The sequence below is a fragment of the Ailuropoda melanoleuca genome, chromosome 13, assembly GCF_002007445.2.
Source record: "Ailuropoda melanoleuca isolate Jingjing chromosome 13, ASM200744v2, whole genome shotgun sequence".
In the NCBI taxonomy this organism is placed as follows: domain Eukaryota; kingdom Metazoa; phylum Chordata; class Mammalia; order Carnivora; family Ursidae; genus Ailuropoda; species Ailuropoda melanoleuca.
This window is the reverse complement of record NC_048230.1, coordinates 39940376-39959322: the sequence shown is the minus strand read 5'-3', so window position 1 is coordinate 39959322 and position 18947 is coordinate 39940376. Positions and strand designations below refer to the sequence as shown.

Here is an 18947-nt window from a genome sequence, read left to right as displayed (position 1 = left end):
GCCACCGGTTGGACCCCGCCTTCCTGGCTGTCCTAGAGCCTGCCAACAAACTTGTGCCTCGATTCCGGGGCAGAGAGATTGCGGGTTTCTGGATTTGTAGGAGCTCCCCTCTCCTCCCCAGCCCTCCTCTCTAGTAAAAATTGAGGAACGCGGCGTCTGAGAGTGTAGTATGGACAGTCAAATGCGTGACCCTCCCCTCCGCAGCCCTGGGCCGCTTAGTCTCCACCACTCAGGCTGGACAAAGAGGAAAGAGGGAGGGTTTAGAGAAGGGAGAGTAGTGGGTTCCCGCATTCCAGCCTCGCACACTGGCCACCGGGGGCTGTCAGACGCGGTCTGGGTAGGTTCGGAGTTCTTTCTGGGTCTTCCTTTGGGTCTCTTCCGAGGGGCTCGGAAGCCGGGTTTCGAGGGCTGGGGGCGGGAGGAGCTGTCCGGCCCACGATGGTGCTGAAGCGCCACTCCAGCCTGTCATTAGCACCCCCTCGAGGCTGGGGTCCCCGCCGCCGCCACCGTGGGCCTCTCCGACATCGTCCGCTAGGTGGCACTATTGCTCCAACCAGCGGCTGTGGGTCGGCGACTCTAGTCGCAGACGGAGGTCAACGTGGGAGTCTCTGGAGGGGCGAGGAGCGAAAAGGAAGGGGGGGCTTCCCAAGTGGGGTCCCCAGGTGTCGGTTTCCAGACCCCTTCACGTCACGTCTTCGCTCCTGCTCAGTCATAAACAGGGCATCTCGCCCTTGGGTTTGAACTCTAGGGCCCCAGGTTGCGGCGGTACAGCAACCTGGATGCAGGGCGCGCACTCCTCGCCCTAACCACGCCGCTTCACCTGGGCGCATGCGCTGACCCGGCCAGCGTGCCAGGTCCGGACGACAGCGGTGGGGGCGGGGTCTGGTACGGATGGGGGCGGGGCCGCATACGCTGACTGACAGCCCGACTGCGCGGCCGGGACAGTCCCTCTGCTCCCGATCCGGCGGGAGGGAGGGGGGAGGGGCGGGATTTCCTGCGGGAGGCGCCGAGCCGGTCTTGGAAAAGGAGGAGAAGGAGGAGAAAAGGGCTAAGGGGGGCGGTGAGAGCCACCGTCCAGAGTGCCAGGGACCGAGAAGGGCCAGCCAGACCCCCAGCGGGGCAGCTGGGAGAGGTGAGACTGCGGGCCTGCGCGGGGGGTCAGCACCTTTGAGGGCGGGCACAAACTAACTTTTCTTTCGGGATCCGCGGGCGCCTTCGTCTCTCTGTTCCTTCCGTCCTCCTCGCGCTCCTGTTCCGTCTTCCCGCATCAATCCCTCCGGCGCTTGGCTCTCCCGGTAGCTCCCACCGCTTTGTTTCCCGGGTCGGCCTGGGTTGGGCTGGGTTGGGGGGATTGCGCGGCGCTGGACGGGCATTCCGGGGGGCGGGGGAGCCAGCCCGACCCCAAGCACTACCAGGGGCGTCCTCCTCCTGTGTCGGCTGCGGGCAAGAGCAAGAGTGCCATCTGGGTTGGGCTTGGGACGTTCTAGGAGTAAGGAGACCCCAGCTAGGGCCCCAGGCCTGCATGGGTCTCATGCCACAGGGCTGGGGCAACAAATTCCTGGCCACTGAGAACTGATGTAAGCTTTTCTGCAGCGAAGTCGGGGCTCCGGGCCTCAGGTTCAGGCTTGGGGGGTCAGGCAGCCCCATCTGCCAGCATGCCCCAGCTCTTGTCTCTGTTCTCTGCCCAGCTGCTTCCCCATCCCGCACAAGGGGTGAGGATGGGTCAGCAACAGGTGCTGTAAAGGCTCCCGGTCCAGCAGTCAGACCCCTGCCAGAAATGGGGAGCTATAAGCTCCCCACTCCACCCTCTGAATTCGTAAAGAGCCTGGGGCTAGGGCATCCAGCTATTATAGTAAAGCTTAGATTGGGAGGAGTCTGGGGGTATGCACCTTCCATAGGGAGTGACCCTTGCCTGTCTGCCTGTGCCTGACCCTTCCAGGCCCCACCTCCTGGCCCACCAGTTGTCTGTGGGTGTTAGAGCCCCGGGCTGTGGAGAACAGGCTGCTGGCCCAGCCTGCCCCAGTGTGTCGTGCTGCCAGGGCCCCTCCTGCCCCAGGTTGAGGTGCTGCCAGGTGCCCTGGGGCCTTAGTGACTCAGCCTCCCTCTCCCAGAAAGTCACCGCCTCCCCCCAGATACTCCTCTCATGCCTGGCAGCTGTCTTCCCGCTTTGAGTGGCTTGGCCCTTCCTTGACTCAGAAGGGCAGCTCGGGTGGTTCGGGGGCTCCCTGGAAGCCCTGTCCTACCCTTCTGAGCCCCACTTCTGGGACCCTTGCAGGCCTGGCCCCGCCTGCAGCAGAGGCACTGCACCTTTTCCAGACCCCTGAGACTTGTCCACTGCTGCTTCCTGAGGCCCGAGGGAATGCTGACTGCGCTCCGGGTGGGCACTGGTGCTCCTGAGCCACCCCGGGAAGATTGGCGTGCCCAGTCCCAGCTCATCCCTGGGCTGTCAGACGCGGCGAGCAGATTTCTGTCCGGGTTTCCACGCGGCCACCACCCCCTCAGAGATCGGTTTTCCTGCTTGTGGTGGTTGTTCATGAAACACTTTGAGGGAGCACCCGTCAGTGCCTAACAAGAAGCCAGACTTGCTCCCCCAGGACGCCTGGCCCCCCAAAGGGCCAAGGCATGGCACCCTGACGCTTTGGCTTAGACCTAAAATTTTCCTGCCTCTGCCCTGGACTCCTGATCACAGAGCCCAGCCCAGGGACCGGAATGGGTCGTGAACAGGACCTGATCGTTGCCGTCAAGAACGGAGATGTGACTGGTGTGCAGAAACTGGTGGCTAAGGTCAAGGCTACAAAGACAAGTGAGTGCTTGGTGGGGTGACCGTCTAGCTGAGACCCTGCCCTGAGTGCTCAGCCTACAGAGAGAGGCTTGTGGGTCACTGTGATCTGGGGACTTGTGGTGGGAGGACTGTCTGTTCTGTAAGGAATGCCTCAGTGGGAGAGCCAGAGAGGATGTTGGGTCACCCCTTGCTTTGTATCCTTAGGCAAATCACTTAGCCTCTCTGGGCCTCAGTTTCCTTACCTGTAAAGTGAATGGGCTGAAATACATTCCTTTGAGTTTTTTTTTAAGTTTCTGCTGTGTGCCAGGCTTTGTTCTAGGCACCGGGCCATTATGTGGCAGCAGTGAATAAAACAGACTGAAATTCCTGCCCTCGTGGAGTTGCCTGTAGCAGGTGGTTTTTCTGACGTAGTCTTTGGAGGCAGATTTCTGGCAGTGGGGTTGGGAAAGACTGAATAGCTAGAGTTCCAACCCCATCCCCCAACTCAACAATAGCATCTCTGCATTTATGGCAGCTTATTGGGGATGCCCATAAGATAGCTTTTAATAAGAGCTCTACTGCTTAAAGCAGAGTTCATCACTATCTCAGCACGTCCTAAAGTCCCTTCCCCTTGACTTAACTGCCTATGTCCCCTGGAAGTGTGTGGCCAAAGCTAACTTTCTAGAGGTTTCTCCAAAGCCTGGGTCTCTAGTCTTGACAGGGTTGTGAGGGCTCCATGCATGGGTGGCCACACCTGAACCCCATTTCTTGGGTACCTCTGTGGTGAGATTCCCCCCGCCCCCAACCTCTGGGCTTCAGGGCAAGTTCTCTGAGCTGTCCCAGGAGGACACTGGACTTGTCCCCTGAGTTTCTAGACCAGCAGGGGTAGGAAGTAGCTCCTGCCACGAGACTGGGGCTTGGGGAGGGAGGGTTCCCTCAGAGTGCTGTAGCCCTAAGACACACCTTAGCCCTGTGCACAAGAAGGGGTCCCCTAGACTGCATGAAGACATCTAATTATCCTCACCCACACCTGGGAGTTTGGGGTGCCAGAAGGATGGATTTGAAGGGCCTGGGAGATGTGCACATGTGTGTGCACCCACTTGCACACCAGGGCAAGAGACGCAGGGTATGGGGAGATGGAGCTGGGCCTCGGGGTGGAGAGGAGGACAGGTGGTGTGGCCCCTGTGCCCTGGGGAAGTGGATACAGGGTGAGCACGATGGAAGGAAGGTGTCAGAGAGGTCTCGGGAGGGCCCTGGAGGCCCAAGAGTGGGAGCCACTCCCCCTCTTCCCCTCACCTCTGTGTTGTTTTTGGCGACCTGCCCAGTAGGGCCTTGGTTGAGCTGCTGCTGGCCTCACAGCTCTGGGGCCTCAAAGTAAGGGCCTCAGGAGGGCAAGCGGGTAGGGTCTGGAGGCTGGTGGCAGGAACCACACAGCCAGGCTCCTAGGCTCTGGCAAGGTGCCCTGTGCCCCAGGGGAAATGCCTGTGGAGGAAGAGATTCCTTCCTTTAGCCCCAAAGGGGACTGGTACATTGTGTAGGCAAGGACACAGAGTGACAGGGTCCTGGGACTCCTTGTGAAGCCCTGGCCCCGAGCCTGCCCTCCCAGTCCTCTGAAAAGCTGGGAAAGCTGGTACAAAAACAAGATCACAAGGTGATGTTTGTAGATTCTAGAGGTTATGAAATACCATAAGCCCTCGATTCCCCATGAGATGGGTATTGCTATATCTACTTCACAGATAAGGAAACCGACACTCAGAGATGATTAGTTACTTGCCCAAGGTCACACAGCCATTATGTTCCTGTCCTTTCCCCTCCACTCCTACACTTGGCTGCCCATCAGAATTACCTAGTGATTGTTCTGAAAGCACAGATTCTCTGTTCTCCCTCAGAATTAGAATAATCGTCACAGAGATCTTGAGACCCTGCGAATCAGAAAGTTCTCCAGGTGACTCTAAAGCAGTCCTCAGAAGGGAAGCTGGGAATTCCTGCTCGGTATCACAGAGGGGCAAAGGAAACTGATGGAAAAGGAGGTGTCAGGGCTCCCCTTTTTCCTTCTGGTGGGTGGCTGGAGCCTTCTGGCTGGCCAAAGAGAGATGCTCCCTTAGCCTCCTCCATTTGCTATGTGGTCACTGGGGGGTTGGCATTCCCTGCCTGCCCTGGTCCTCTTGACAGAGCAGGTGGCTGGGAGGAGAAGGGTGCAGTTGCCCTGGCCTTGCCCCTGCCCTCCCTCCCTCCCCTGCTCCCTTTTCTGAGCTGTCTCCTTCTCTGGCCAGAGGAAATGGAGTGGGCTGAGGGTGGCCCAATGAGCTCACATCCTCTGCCTGAGCCTAAATCAGGAGCGACCCTTCCACCCCCAGAGCCGGGCCGGGAAGAAGGCTGTGCTGCAGGGGAAGTGGCTGGAACCACTGCCAGGAACCAGGACCCTCCGCCCTCCAGCCAAGGTCCCTAGCCCAGTCACTCTGAGCCTCTCTCCCCCACCGCCTTTCCGGCCATTGTTCTGGAAAGAACAGAGCCACCCAGCCTGGCCCTGCCCCTGTTCCTGTCTGTCCCTCCTGTCACATTGTCCTGCCACTCCCCGGAGGGACTGTATCTCACTGCTGAGCTGCCCCATCCCGGACTGGCCAGGACTGGCAGCAGGTGGAGGGACTTTTCTCCTTCCTGCCAACCTCATCGTCTTCCGTGAGGCTCACAGAGGTACCCTTGCTGGCCAAGGTCGCACAGCTAGTAAGGGGGAGAATTTGGACCACACATTTCCGGCTCCTAAAGCCCCTCTCCTTTCCGTTCCCTGACTGGCTGTGTGTGACAAGGACTTTCCGAGGGGGGCTAGAGGAAGCCTGGGAGGCCTCCATTTCTTTCCAGCGGCCCCCACACCCTCACCCCTTCTGTGACTGCCCAGCTCTGTATTTACCTTTTCCGCGTCGCATATAGTGTTATTCGGCTCAGTCCTAAATGTAGCTGTCCCCTCTCTCCCCATCCCATGCTCCTCTCTCCCGAGTTGATCCCTCCCTGTTGGAATGAGGCCCTGTCTTGCTGGGGTATTCAGGGGCCCACCAGGGCCTGGAGGGCAGGCCTGGACCAGCATGCTTGGCACCCTGCCCAGCCTGGGTTGAGCCAGGCCTCCTCCTTCCCAGCAGGGGTGGGTTCCAGCAGGAGGCAGAGGCCCGCCTGTGACAGACATTCCTTTTTCTCATCCCACCACTCATTAAGGACCGCCCCCTCCTGGGCCCTGGCCGGTGTCTGGAGCACACCTGCCTGAATCCTCTCATCTTCGCAGACGGCGGGGGGATGGACCAGCGTCCTGCCCGTGCCCCTGGTGGCTCTGGCCACCACCCAGCAGAGAGCCCTCTGCCCCGGGGCATGAACATCTCTGCTGGGAGCCTGTGGGTGCAGAATCAGCAGTTACTCCCCTGACAGGACCCGGGGGGGTGGGGGGCCTGTACCAGTTCTGCTGGAGGACAGCATGTGGACAGTAATGGCTAACATGTAAGGAGCGCGGAAGGGTGATGGCCCCCGGCTGTGGTGTGCCGGCCAACAAGGGTCACAACCTGGTGAGCAGGTTCTGTGACTGGCCCGTTTTACAGATGAGGACGCTAAGCCCGACAGGCTGAGTGACTTGCTCAGGATACACAGCCCGGTGCAGGTCTGTCTGATGCCGCGTTCTCTGTGCCCCATTCAGGGATGTCCCCGAGCTTGAGTCCAGGCGTCTGCCTCGCTACCCTCCGGCATCTAGTGCCCCTCTCCCCTCTTTCCCAGCCCCCTCGGCCCAGTGGGACAATGAGACTCTCCTTGGCCCGCTCAGGCAGGAATGCTAACCATGCACTCGTGGGCCTGTCCATTGAGGGCACGGCATGCCAGTCCCCCCCTTTCCCGCCCCCTTTGGCTCTATAAACAAGCTGGGCTGGGGGCCCAGGGAAGCCAGGCCCCTGCTGCGGCTACTCCCTGCACTGGGTGCTCTCGAGCTGATGGGCCAGTCGACCGGGTGGGGAGCCAGAGGGACAGGACAGCCGAAGGGCCATGGGGCAGGTGCTTTCTTGCACCCCAAGAGGTCAGCTGGATTGGGGAGCGGCATGGGGAGGGAGAACTGGTTAGGATGCAGGTAAGGGCAGATCATTCTAGGGTGTCCTGATGCCCTCTGCTCTGATCCCCCAGAGCTCCTCGGCTCCACGAAGAGACTCAACGTCAACTACCAGGATGCTGATGGGTGAGTGTGAGCCCGCATCCCTCCTCGAGAGCTGTGGGGTGGGGAAGGGGTAAGGGGAAAGACCTGGGCCCTAGGGTCCCTTCCCCTCTCAAACTTGGCCCTTGGCTTGTGTTTGCTGAGAGCTCTGGTTCCTGCCCACCTTCCTGCCTGTGGAGCTGTCCTCGAGTGAGGGGAGGGAGCCCCAGTGCCTCTATGAGGAGCCTCCTGGGTCAGATTCCTGCTAGGCCCCCTTTTCTCCTCAGAGGGTAGGAGCCCTCAGGCTCCTGCTCCCACGGCCCCCTCCCCTGGGCTGGCTGTGGGGGGAGGCCAGACAAACAGGCCTCTCAGCCCAGACACTGAGCCCTTTCATGCTGTAGCCCGGCTGCTCTGCGCTCCCACGGCAGGGCTGGCAGGGTGGGGGAGCGAGGGCACAGTGGGCAAGTAACTCAGCCCTGCCAACCTCCGGGATGAGTCTGGTGTGGAAGACCAGGATTTGGGGGGTGGGGGACTGCTCAGTTGACACCCCTCCCTTGTGTCCCACCATACCAGATTCTCTGCTCTCCATCATGCCGCCTTGGGGGGCAGCCTGGAGCTCATAGCCTTGCTGCTGGAGGCTCAGGCCACCGTTGACATCAAGGACAGCAATGGTGAGACCCCAGTGTGTCCGCTAGCCACACCCCGTGGTCAGAGTCTGCCCCTGCCGCGTCCTAGCAATGCTAACACACGTTGGCATAGCTTCTCCGGCTTGCAAACGCGTCACCTCTTTCATCTTCACGGCTTTCTGGGGTGCTGGGTGGTCCTAATACCCCGCTACCCAGATGAGGAGGCTCAGCTTACCTTCCTGGCCTGAGGTCCCACCAGATCACCTGTGGTGGGCCAGGCGGGATTCCGACTTCAGCCCCATACAGCCGGACATTTCCCTGACCGAACCAGTGTCCCCTCCCTTGGGTCTGTCTCCCCCTCCGCCTGGGGTGGCTCCAGACTCTCCTCAGTCCCCTCCCCCGGCCCCACAGTCTCCCGGGACGTCCTCAGATCCCCTTCCCCACTGCAGGCATGCGCCCACTGCACTACGCTGCCTGGCAGGGCCGGCTGGAGCCAGTGAGGCTTCTGCTGCGCGCCTCTGCGGCCGTCAACGCCGCCTCGCTGGATGGGCAGATCCCGCTGCATCTGGCCGCCCAGTATGGACACTACGAAGTGGTACGGGAGCCTGCCCGCCGTGAGGGGCTCTGGAGCCGGGGGAGGGGGGCTGGCCGGGCCAGACCCCTCACTCAGGTTCCTCCACCCCAGTCAGAAATGCTTCTCCAGCATCAGTCCAACCCGTGCCTGGTCAACAAGGCAAAGAAGACGCCCCTGGATCTGGCCTGCGAGTTTGGGCGGCTCAAGGTGAGGCCTGCGGCTCTTGGGGTACTAGGTCCTGGGCAGCTGGGGGGGGCGGGTCTCAGGAGGAAGCCCCACCTGGGTGCTGCTCGCCACAGGTGGCCCAGCTGCTTCTAAACAGTCACTTGTGTGTGGCGCTGCTGGAGGGTGAGGCCAAGGACCCCTGTGACCCCAACTACACCACGCCCCTGCACTTGGCTGCCAAGAATGGCCACAGAGAGGTCATCAGGTACCCACTGCCCCCCCCCACTTCCCCATCCCCTTCCTGCGGAAAGGGTGATGTCCCCTCGGTGCCCTGCCCTGCGGCCTTCTTCACCCTGACTCTGGGTCACTCTTCCAGCCCCCGGCAATCTGCTTCCTCTCCTGCCCCCTACCACCCCTGTGACTTGCCCCCCACGTCCACAGGCAGCTCCTTAGAGCCGGGATCGAGATCAACCGCCAGACCAAGACCGGCACGGCACTCCACGAGGCTGCGCTGTATGGCAAGACAGAGGTGGTGCGGCTGCTGCTGGAGGTGGGTGTGGGCACCCGGTCACCCCGCGCACGGGTGTGGAGCCCCCCCAGTGGGTGCTGCGTGGGGAAGCACGGGAGGGGGTCTCCACCAACAACGTGATGTTTGGGTGGGCGGCAGCCTTGTAGCTGGAGACCAGACAGACCTGGTTCAAGCCCCGGTTCTGCCTCTGCTAGATGAATGTCCTTGAGCTCATCCTCGATCCTATCTCTGAGCTTCCATTTCTTCATCTGTAAAATGTAAGAACAGTAGGACTGTTTACCTCCCGGGTAATGGTGAGGATTGGGGGAAATGGCAAGCAGAGCGCTTCGTGCCTGCTCACGCTGCTCTGTGCACCCAGGGCGGGGTGGACGTGAATATCCGGAACACATATAACCAGACGGCTCTGGACATCGTCAATCAGTTCACCACCTCCCAGGCCAGCCGAGAAATCAAGCAGCTCCTGCGAGGTGAGTCTGTGAGAGAAGACCCGGCTCAGGCTGGGGGTCCAGAGCCACTCCAGTGGGGACTAGGACGTGAGGCAGGAACAGTGTCCCAGGAGCTAGATGTCACACTCCCAAACCAGGGCCGCTCAGGGGACTCCTGCATCAGGAACCTGGGGGAGGGTTGCGAAGGGGACAGGACAGGCGGGAAGACACCCTAACCCTGCCTCTTCTGTCAGAGGCCTCAGGGATCCTGAAGGTCCGAGCGCTGAAGGATTTTTGGAACCTCCATGATCCCACTGCTCTCAACATCCGGGCAGGAGACGTCATCACGGTGAGGACCGGGGGCGGGCATTCCTTTGCTAGCACCAGTGATCGCTGTCACTCACGTGGGCACCTGCTGTGGATCGGGCTCGGGGCTGAGGTCTCTATGTGCACTATCTCACTGAGTATCTCCCCTTTCGGTAAGGTAGGTACTATTTAATTGTTCCCTTTCTGGAGATGACAAAATTGAGTCTTAGAGAAATTGAAGTGGTTTGCCCTAGACACCATAGCAAGCAGCGGCATTGGGATTTGAACCCAGGCCGACTCTGGGACTCTTGTGTGTAGGCCCAGGAGGCACACACAGGATTGGGCTGGATGCCGGCAGGAAGGGCAGAGCTGTGGGTGCACTCGGGCATCAGCTTCTCATGGGGAGGAGCTGGACTGTGGCTGTAGGGCTGGCTGCCTGCCCTTGTTTGCTGCAGGAAGTGATCACTGTCATCGTCCCCCCAACGCCCTGTCTAACCACAGGTGCTGGAGCAGCATCCCGATGGCCGCTGGAAGGGTCACATCCACGAGAGCCAGAGGGGCACGGACCGGGTGGGCTACTTCCCCCCAGGCATCGTGGAGGTGGTCAGCAAGCGGGTGGGCGTCCTTGCGCCCCGCCTCCCATCTGCCCCCACCCCCCTGCGTGCAGGCTTCTCCCGGACACCACAGCTCCCTGCTGAGGACCCCCTACACCCTTTGACCTATGGCCAAGTCCCTCGGGTGGGCCTCAGCCCAGACAGCCCAGGTACATCCCCCCAGAGGGCAGTGCCAGGCACTGGGGTGGGTGTCTGGCCTTGGCAAGCTGCCAGTCAGCTGTTGGCAGGGCCAACTGGGGCTCTAACCCCTTTGCTTGTGCCCCTGCAGCAGGTGACAGGAATAGCGTGGGCAGCGAGGGCAGCGTGGGCAGCATCCGCAGTGCCGGCAGCGGGCAGAGTTCCGAGGGCACCAATGGCCATGGCACTGGCCTTCTTATCGAGAATGCCCAGGTAGGAGAGAGGGGGCGTTGGGACCAGAACAGAGCCCTCCACCCTACTGTCTGCGCCGCACGTGCTGAGTAGCTCCTTCTCTGTTTCTAGCCGCTGCCTTCCCCGGGAGAGGACCAGGTGCTGCCGGGCCTGCACCCCCCATCCCTGGCAGGTAGGAAGGGTAAATGGTATCTGGGTAGACACCCCTCCGTCGTGCCGCTCCTGATGCCATCTCTCTCCCTCCTGAAGACAACCTGAGCCACCGCCCTCTGGTTAACTACCGCTCTGGGGAGCAGCTCTTCACCCAGGACGTGAGGCCAGAGCAGCTGCTGGAGGGGAAGGTGGGACCTGCACTGGGAAGTGGGCTGGGGCCCCGGGGGTGCGGTGGCGTGGGATGGGGGCCTCCGCGTGGGCTCGAGCCCCTGCCCAGGCCAGGCGCCTAGAGGAGGCTGGGGCGGATGGCTGGGCCACGCTGTGCCGCAGTGGACCCCGCTCTGTTAACTTCAGCCTCTGCCCCATGCCGCAGGACGCGCAGGCCATTCATAACTGGCTGAGTGAGTTCCAGCTGGAGGGCTACACCACCCACTTCCTGCAGGCTGGCTACGACGTGCCGACCATCAGCCGCATGACTCCCGAGGTAGGCGCCATGGTGGGAGGGCAGCGGAGGGCCCTGCGGGCATCGGAGGGGGCCTGATGGCACGAGTCTGTGTGGCAGGACCTGACGGCCATCGGCGTGACCAAGCCTGGCCACAGGAAGAAGATCGCCTCGGAGATTGCTCAGCTCAGCATCGCCGAGTGGCTGCCCAACTACATCCCGGTAAGCAGGTGGCCGGCACCGGCCTCCACCCTCAGCCGTGCCGCGTGGGCCCTTCCTGGCTGGGGGCTGAGGATGGCCCGGGAGCCGGCTCCCACGGGGTCCTTTTCCAGGCGGACCTGCGGGAGTGGCTGTGCGCGCTAGGGCTGCCGCAGTACCACAAGCAGTTGGTGAGCAGCGGCTACGACTCCATGGGGCTGGTGGCCGACCTCACCTGGGAGGAACTGCAGGAGATCGGGGTCAACAAGCTCGGTGAGGACTGCCCTGGGGCCTCCTGGCCGGGCCCCCACGTGCCTCCAAGGGGCTCTAAAACGTTTCAGGGTTCAAGTCCAGGAGGGAGAATGGGGTCCGGGAGGGACTAGGGTGGTGGCCCTTTGCAGCCCCAGCCGACCCTGTGGCCTCTACCCATCCCCTCGCAGGTCATCAGAAGAAGCTTATGCTGGGAGTGAAGCGACTGGCCGAGCTCCGGCGGGGCCTGCTTCAGGGGGAGGCCCCAGCGGAAGGCGGCCGCCGGCTAGCCAGAGGCCCGGAGCTGATGGCTATCGAGGGGCTGGAGAATGGGGACGGTCCGGCTGCAGCTGGCCCACGCCTCCTCACCTTTCAGGGCAGCGAGCTAAGCCCAGAGCTACAGGCAGCCATGGCTGGGGGTGGCCCTGAGCCACTCCCCCTGCCCCCTGCCCGCTCCCCCAGCCAGGAGAGTATTGGAGCACGCTCTCGAGGGTCTGGTCATTCACAGGAACAGCCTGCCCCCCCATCTAGTGGTGGAGACTCCAGCACGCCCCAGGAGAGGAACCTTCCAGAGGGCACAGAGCGACCCCCTAAGCTTTGTTCCCCACTTCCTGGCCAAGGGCCCCCCCCTTACGTGTTTATGTATCCCCAGGGCCCACCCTCCAGCCCAGCCCCAGGGCCACCTCCTGGTGCACCTCGTGCCTTCTCTTACTTGGCTGGTCCCGCTGCCACTCCTCCGGACCCGCCTCGGCCCAAGCGCCGGTCCCACAGCCTGAGCCGCCCTGGCCCTGCTGAGGGGGAAGCAGAGGGGGAGGCTGAAGGGCCCGCGGGCAGTGCCTTGGGCAGCTATGCCACCCTCACGCGGCGACCAGGACGCAGTGCCCTAGCGCGGACCAGCCCTAGCCCGACCCCAGCTCGAGGGGCTCCCCGCAGCCAGTCCTTTGCCCTTCGTGCCCGACGCAAAGGCCCGCCACCCCCACCCCCTAAACGCCTCAGCTCCGTCTCCGGCCCCACCACGGAGCCGCCTCCTGTAGATGGAAGCCCGGGGCCGAAGGAGGGGGCCTCTGTGCCCCGAAGGCGAACACTGAGTGAACCAGCAGGCCCCTCGGAGCCCTCCGGCCCAACTGCCCCAACTGGCCCCGTGTCGGACACAGAGGAGGAGGAGCCAGGGCCAGAGGGGACGCCCCCATCTCGGGGCAGCTCAGGGGAGGGGCTCCCATTTGCGGAGGAGGGGAACCTGACCATCAAACAGCGGCCGAAGCCAGCAGGCCCCCCACCCCGGGAGGCGCCTTTGCCTGCCGGCCTGGATTTCAACCTCACGGAGTCAGACACTGTTAAGCGGAGGCCCAAATGCCGGGAGAGAGAGCCGCTGCAGACGGCACTTCTGGCCTTCGGAGTGGCCAGTGCCACGCCCAGCCCCTCTGCCCCCCTGCCCTCCCAGACCCCCAGCGAGCCCTCCTCCTCAGCTGCTCCCAGCCCTCCCCGGCCTGACCCTAGCAGCCTTCCAACTCAGGGAGCTCCAGCCCCTCTTTCTCCCAACCCCCCATCCCAGCCCCCCGCACCGCCCGGCCCTGGGCCTGCTCTGGAGAACGTGGCAGGCAGTCGGCGGCCCGGGGAGACGGAGCCCCCTGCTTCCCCTGCTGCCCTCATCAAGGTGCCAGGCGCAGGTATGAGGCAGGGCCCATGGGAGGGAGTGTTGTTTGCAAGGGTTGCGTCCGGCACATCCAAGTCACAGCCAACCTTTTTGTTTCTGCAGGAACGGCCCCCAAGCCTGTGTCTGTGGCCTGCACCCAGCTGGCATTTTCTGGCCCTAAGCTGGCTCCCCGGCTTGGTCCCCGCCCCGTGCCTCCTCCAAGGCCAGAGAGCACTGGGGCCATGGGCTCCGGCCGGGCCCAGCAGAGGCTGGAACAGACCAGCTCATCCCTGGCAGCTGCGTTAAGGGCCGCAGAGAAGAGCATTGGCGCTGAGGAGCGAGAGGGGTGAGGGGTGCTGGGCGGGTGGGCAGGGAGGGAGAGGGCTGCCATGGAGGAACAGCTCCTCCTAACTCCTCTTCCCTGGGGTCCTGGGAATGGTGGTGGGCACGTGGGGCGGGGGGGCGGGGGGAGACAGATCCTTAGGCTGGGGCGACCGTTGTTGGAATGGGAGGAGCCCGGGTTCTGAAGTCACCCAGATCTGACCAGTGGGGAATCCTGGTGGCTGCCACGTGGAGGCATTGAGCTCGAGCGCATCACTTCCTCCTGAGCCCTAGTGCCCTCACGTCAGGGCCGGGAGCTCCTGCTGCCTCGGAAGGCCGTGAGAAGTGCGAGGCACATGAGGGGCTTGGCGCCAGCCAGGAACTCAGGCACAGCCCCTGGTCCCCCCACGGCCCATTTTCTGCTCTGACCTGGTTCCCTCCCTGCTGCAGCCCTCCCGGCACCTCCACCAAGCACATTCTGGATGACATCAGCACCATGTTTGACGCCCTGGCTGACCAGCTGGATGCCATGCTGGACTGAGAGCTTCTGGTGGCCTTCAGCCGCGCCCAGCGTGACCTGCAGGGCCTGCTGCCTTCGCCCCGGCGCAGAAGCTCATGCTGCCTGAGCGGGGTCCGTCCTGCCACTCCAGGCCCGCGGCTGTCAGCGCTGCAGCGCCGGCGGTGGGGGGGGGGGCAGTCTCCCCGGGAGGCTGAGGGGACTTGTCAGCAGCTGACATCTCAGCAGAGCCCCCTCCCGGTGTGTAACCTGACCAGACAGCCCTGCCCCGTGGACAGGGACCTGGCAGGAGCTTCCTTCCCTGGGAGAAAGAGGTGGCTGCAGGGCTCCTGGGGTGTTCCCCCTGCCCTTCCCCACCTCCAGGGTCTCCAGTCCCTTGCCAAGGACCTCCTGACACCTGCTATGCTGTCTGGGCACACAAGAAGGCTGCAGGAGGCTGTGTCTGACCGGGCTGCACAGGTGTACACAGGCCATGTAAATCAGGGGCCAGGGGCTTGCTCTCCGAGGTGGCGGCTGAGCCCCAGCCGACCCTGCCCCTGCCGGCCCTCAGTGAGGCAAAGGTGGCAGGGTGGGGCCAGGGGGATTAACAGATTCCTGAAGTCCAACCTTTTTCAACTGTAAATGTTATTTTTTAAGCAGAGAGAAATGCATATATTTTAAATGGAATTTATTCTATCTATAACCGCCTGAGAGGACACGGGGAAGGGGCTTTAGGCCACCGCAAGAGTGTGCATGGCTCACCTTGGGGCTGGAAGCCTGATCTGGGTGGCCCAGGCCCCGGCTCTGTAACCATTAACCTCTTATCCCAACTAACCCCAATGAAAGTGTCATTCCACGTGATCAGGCTATGTGTTTGGATCTCTGCCACGGACCTCTGAGCCCAGGGTTCTCTCCTGGGCCAGACCCGAGGGCTCCTGCCAGTGGGGAAGGAGCAAGGCTTGGACCCTCCCCTTCCCTTTGGGGCTCCCTCACCGGCCAGAGCCTTGGGTGGGCCCCTGAGTGGCTGCCTCATGGACCAGCCACAGGTTTTTCTTAAGCAATTTACAAGTTTTAATACAAACCAGTCTACATTCATTCCTAAAAGGCTCATTTCCAGTAAAAAATATACACCAGTAAAAACATTCTCACAGAACTAGGGCAGGGGGCCAAAAGGAGCCCTGGGCTGTATCTCCAAGACTGACGCTCCAGGCCAGCTTGAAGGCAGGCACAGGAAGAGGTTCCAGGGCAAGGCAGGGGGTCATCTTCATCTTCAGGTCTGAGCTTGAGGCTCCCCTACAGAGGCAGGGAAGGGAAGTATGCGACCACCTCCAGGCCCCTGCCCCAGGAAGACAGGTGGGGCACAGGGAGGGTGCACGGCTGCTGCCTTCCATAATGGCCTGTCTGGACCTCCCACGGCTGCTGCCATGGAGGTCCCAGCCCCCCAGGTTCATGGCTCTGCCCGGAGACCCAAGAGCAGAGGGCCCTGGGGTTAAGAGACCCTAAAGGAGGCAGCCCGCAGGTGGAAGAGGCTAAGGGCCCCTCTGCTAAGTGCACTAGGTCATATATTCAAGACCAGACTGTCCTGATGCCGAGGCCACGGCCCACCAGCTCCTCCATGGTGAGCTCTGGGGGGGTTAGGACGACAGCCGGGTCTGACGCGGAGCTGGGCCTGCCTTGCCACAGGGCGCGAGAGGAAACCCTGAAACAGTCATGATACCAACACCCCAGATTCAGAAACTGGTCTGGCTTTAGCCCTGGGACCAGCTCAACGAGGACCACTGTGGCCAATGGCTCAGAAGGGGGAGTTCATGCCCAGCTTAGTTTCAAACTGCAGTTTCTGCCGCTTCTGGTAGCGAACCCGGACCCTGGTGGGGCAGGAAAGGAGAGCCCGGGTTAGAGCAGAAGCCAAGATGGGGGACAGGGCAGGACTCCAGAGGAGGAGGGAAGTCCAGGCAGTGAAGGCAAGTGGGGAGCTGTGCCCAGGAGGTTATAGGCCTGGGGCACGAGCCTGAGCCCAGAGGGCGTGCCCTGCTGGTGGCTCACCGGATCTCATGCAGCTTCACGATCTCGTTGGTGACCACCACAAGGACCAGGGAGAGGCAGCCCAGGAGCCATGTCAGCAGAGGCACGTCCTCCAGGCCAAAGTGGACGTGGCTGTCCCTGTGTGTCCACAGCTGCAGGTCCACCACCGTCTGGACCACCTGCCCCAGCAGGCTGCAGGGAGAGGTGGCAGCCGTGCGTGAACCTGGACCTTCTTGCTTCCTTCCCTTTCTCAGTAGGAGTAGCTCAAGGAGGGCAGCAACCGACCTCTGGCTCAACTCCCTGAAGCAGGACTTCAAACCCCTGTCCTGCCAAAGGCCCCTGCCCCTCCCCCACCTCCATCCACAGATACTCACACCACAGGCACGGTCACGGCCCACCAGAGGTTTGTCAGGGGGCTCTTTCTCCACAGGGGCTTGGTGCGATGCACGTGGGTGATAGAAATGAAGACTGGAGAAAACAGGGTCAGTGGGGGGGGGCGTCAGACCTCCCCCCACCCGAGTCCTTGCCCCCCGGGTGCCCCACCAGCCTCCACACCGGCCGCTCCCTGGGAGCCCCTCACCCGTGTGCAGGACGATGAGGGCGGCGGTGAGCTTCTGAGCTGTCAGCAGCCCGTTGGCAAAGTCGTCAAACCAGGCTGGAGCTGTGTCGGCATGACTGCCAAAGCAAGGGGTGGCCTCAGCCCTTGCTGCGCCCCGGGAAAGTTGGGGGGGCGGACAGGGTCAGGACCCACCTGCGCAGCATGATGGAGGAGCAGTTGGTGAGGTTGCGGGCACGGGAGCTGTCACAGACGCTCTGCAGCGTGAAGCCAAAGCAGACAAGGCAGGAGCTGATGGTGAGGCTGAACTTGAGCAAGAAGCAGAGCAGGAAGTAGTGCTGGGTCTGCAGAGAGAAGGGAGGCCGGTCACTCCCGCGGCCACCGGCCCGGTGGCACCGCGGGCACTGGGCTCCACGCGCTTCAGGAAACGTGCAGGCTGGGGGAAGAGGATCCTTCCCTCCCACCACCTCCCCTTCGGTTGGGGGAAGTTCTGACGGCAGCCCCCATCTCTCCCCCGAGCCTCGGCCCCCTCCGCACCCATGTTCCTCAGGAAAGGCCCAGGCACACCGGGCTCCGCATTGCTCACCTTCTTAGGAATGGACTGAAGGTTCTTCCCTGTGGCCATAGACATGATGGAGCTATGGGGGGGCTTCCCCAGCAGAGAGATGCTAAAAAGGAGGGACTGGGTGAAGGCTGGTGACTGTGACCCTCTGGCTCCCAATTCCCACGCGGGAAGCCTTTCAGGAGTTTTGGGAGTGAGGGCAGGTCTGGGGGGAGATGGGATAAGACAAGGGAGAGTCCCCCCCAGTGTCTCCTGTGCCGGGGTCGTGAGCACTGAGCAGGTCTCGCAGACCCTGGCCTGCCCCGCCTGCCTGGCCCCGGAGGGGCAGCCTGACTCTCACCTGAGCAGAGGGTAGCAAAAGCAGGACAGCCACAGGATGTCGGTGGTGCTGAGCAGCGGCGGCAGCTGAACCAGGCAAGACAGGAACTAGACCAGGAGACCCCAGCAAGCAGGATTAGGTTCTGGCAAACAGTAGCATGCCGGGAGCCGCAGGGCTGCGTTGCCCTATGCCCAGACATGCCCAGAGGATCTGGGGCCACAGGGGCTGCGGTTCTGCCGATGGGGTCATCTCCAAAAGCCCGGGGGTTCCACAGAGGCATGGGGCCCCCTAGGCCGTGCAGCATCCTCCCAGCCTGCCACCCCAGATCTCAGTGGGGCCTTGGGGGGAGTGCCTGTGCAGGCCCCCGCTCACCTGGATGACCACCAGGGTCAGCTGGCACTGCAGCAGGAAGAGGAAGCACTTGCGAATGCCATAGGTGGCGTGCCGTGCCTAGGGACCGGGAGGGACAGATTGTGGCCGGGCCTACAGCTGACAAATCTCAGCCAAGAGCCAGATGCCCCAGATGCTCCTGCTAGGAAAGGGTGGAGGCAAATGAAACCGCCGGGGAAAGCCTCCCTTGGAGGGAAATCAGCCCCTGGGAGCCCAGATGGATCTGGTGTCCCTCTTCCCCACCCCACGCGGCACCCCCATCCCTGCCCCCTCCACCTGCCCCAGCCCCCACCTGCTCAATGAGCCGGATGATGCTGATGGTCTCCTCCTGGCGAAAGGTCAGGGAGCAGGGGAGGCTGTTGAGCTGCCCCGAGAGCTGTAGGGGAGAAAGGCCATCCGAGGCCTGGGCCATGCTGGTGCTGGTGGCGTAGCCAAAGGTCTCCCAGGAGCAGCGGGATGGGTACAGGGGATCCAGGGCAATGCTGCTCAGTGTAGGGGCAAAGCATAGGCATCAGCCACACTCTGCAAACATCCCATCTCCCATGGCACTAGGCAAGTACCCACCCCCTCTCTCCCCACCGTGCCCAGGTCTGCTGGTCCCAACCACAGCCAGATCAGCCACGGAATAGGCCCCAGCCCCACGAAAACCCCACTCTCGGGCATCCCCCTGACCTGATGTCACTCTGGAGGAAAAGGCAGCTGTTCCTCACATTGGCAGAGCTGCCCAGGCAGCAGGTCACCTCCCCATATTCCTGCATGATCTTGATCATCTCACACATGGCTGAGGGGGCAGAGTCGGGGGGCACAGAGTCAGGTGGGTGGAGCCCTATGTGAGGCTCCAGGCAGAGACTCAGGGCAGGAGAGCAGGAGACAGGGGGAAGCAGGCCCCTCTTTGGGGACAGTCCTCCCCCCCCAAGAGTGTGAATATCATATAACTACTGTCACTTCTGACTCCCTAGAAAGGGCACACCCACAGCTCCAGCCCCCGCGTTCCCCGGCTCCTCCCAGCTCAGGTTGCTCAGCTCCCTGCTTGGGACATCCATATCTCCTGCAGAGCCCACCGGGAACACAGGCCTGTAGC

The 18947-nt window shown here is 62.4% G+C and overlaps 2 protein-coding genes across 17 annotated transcripts in view; one reads left to right on the top strand and one right to left on the bottom strand.

Annotated features, from left to right (window-relative positions):
• The first annotated feature begins 977 nt into the window (after positions 1-977).
• CASKIN2 (CASK interacting protein 2) lies at positions 978-14878 on the top strand. Of its 4 annotated transcripts, none has more exons than XM_034639973.1 (20): positions 978-1132; positions 2276-2803; positions 6911-6962; positions 7491-7588; positions 7993-8138; positions 8229-8324; positions 8417-8547; positions 8724-8832; positions 9170-9278; positions 9491-9585; positions 10044-10305; positions 10425-10546; positions 10637-10697; positions 10775-10866; positions 11052-11162; positions 11241-11342; positions 11453-11591; positions 11759-13234; positions 13324-13546; positions 13972-14878. In XM_034639973.1, exons 2-20 carry the CDS (start codon positions 2710-2712, stop codon positions 14060-14062), a joined length of 3609 nt encoding a protein of 1202 aa, XP_034495864.1. In that variant the 5' UTR covers positions 978-1132; positions 2276-2709; the 3' UTR covers positions 14063-14878. The 4 variants fall into 4 exon arrangements, with proteins under 4 accessions (XP_034495864.1, XP_019655889.2, XP_034495865.1 ...); XM_019800330.2 differs by having other exon boundaries at positions 985-1132; positions 2690-2803; XM_034639974.1 differs by having other exon boundaries at positions 988-1132; positions 2317-2803.
• A 186-nt stretch (positions 14879-15064) lies between these two features.
• TMEM94 (transmembrane protein 94) overlaps positions 15065-18947 on the bottom strand; it is a 34114-nt gene continuing 30231 nt past the window's right edge. For 10 of the 13 annotated variants that reach the window (XM_019800322.2, XM_034639962.1, XM_019800323.2 and 7 more), the window contains 10 exons: positions 18539-18647; positions 18159-18348; positions 17849-17926; positions 17498-17583; positions 17182-17263; positions 16791-16939; positions 16620-16714; positions 16414-16507; positions 16061-16231; positions 15065-15310 (listed from right to left, as the gene is read on the bottom strand). In XM_019800322.2, coding sequence (XP_019655881.1) covers positions 15163-15310; positions 16061-16231; positions 16414-16507; positions 16620-16714; positions 16791-16939; positions 17182-17263; positions 17498-17583; positions 17849-17926; positions 18159-18348; positions 18539-18647 — 1202 coding nt within the window. In that variant the 3' untranslated portion in view covers positions 15065-15162. Of the gene's footprint in view, positions 15883-16060; positions 16232-16413; positions 16508-16619; positions 16715-16790; positions 16940-17181; positions 17264-17497; positions 17584-17848; positions 17927-18158; positions 18349-18538; positions 18648-18947 lie in introns of all 13 variants that reach the window. The other 3 variants (XM_034639968.1, XM_034639969.1, XM_034639972.1) reach the window with 1 other exon arrangement.

Coding starts and splice junctions, on each gene's coding strand:
- CASKIN2 (XM_034639973.1), top strand. CDS start 2,710: ATGGGTCGTGAACAGGACCTGATCGTTGCCGTCAAGAACGGAGATGTG. Junction 6,963..7,490: donor AACTACCAGGATGCTGATGG/GTGAGTGTGAGC, acceptor CCACCATACCAG/ATTCTCTGCTCTCCATCATG. Junction 13,547..13,971: donor GGCGCTGAGGAGCGAGAGGG/GTGAGGGGTGCT, acceptor TCCCTGCTGCAG/CCCTCCCGGCACCTCCACCA.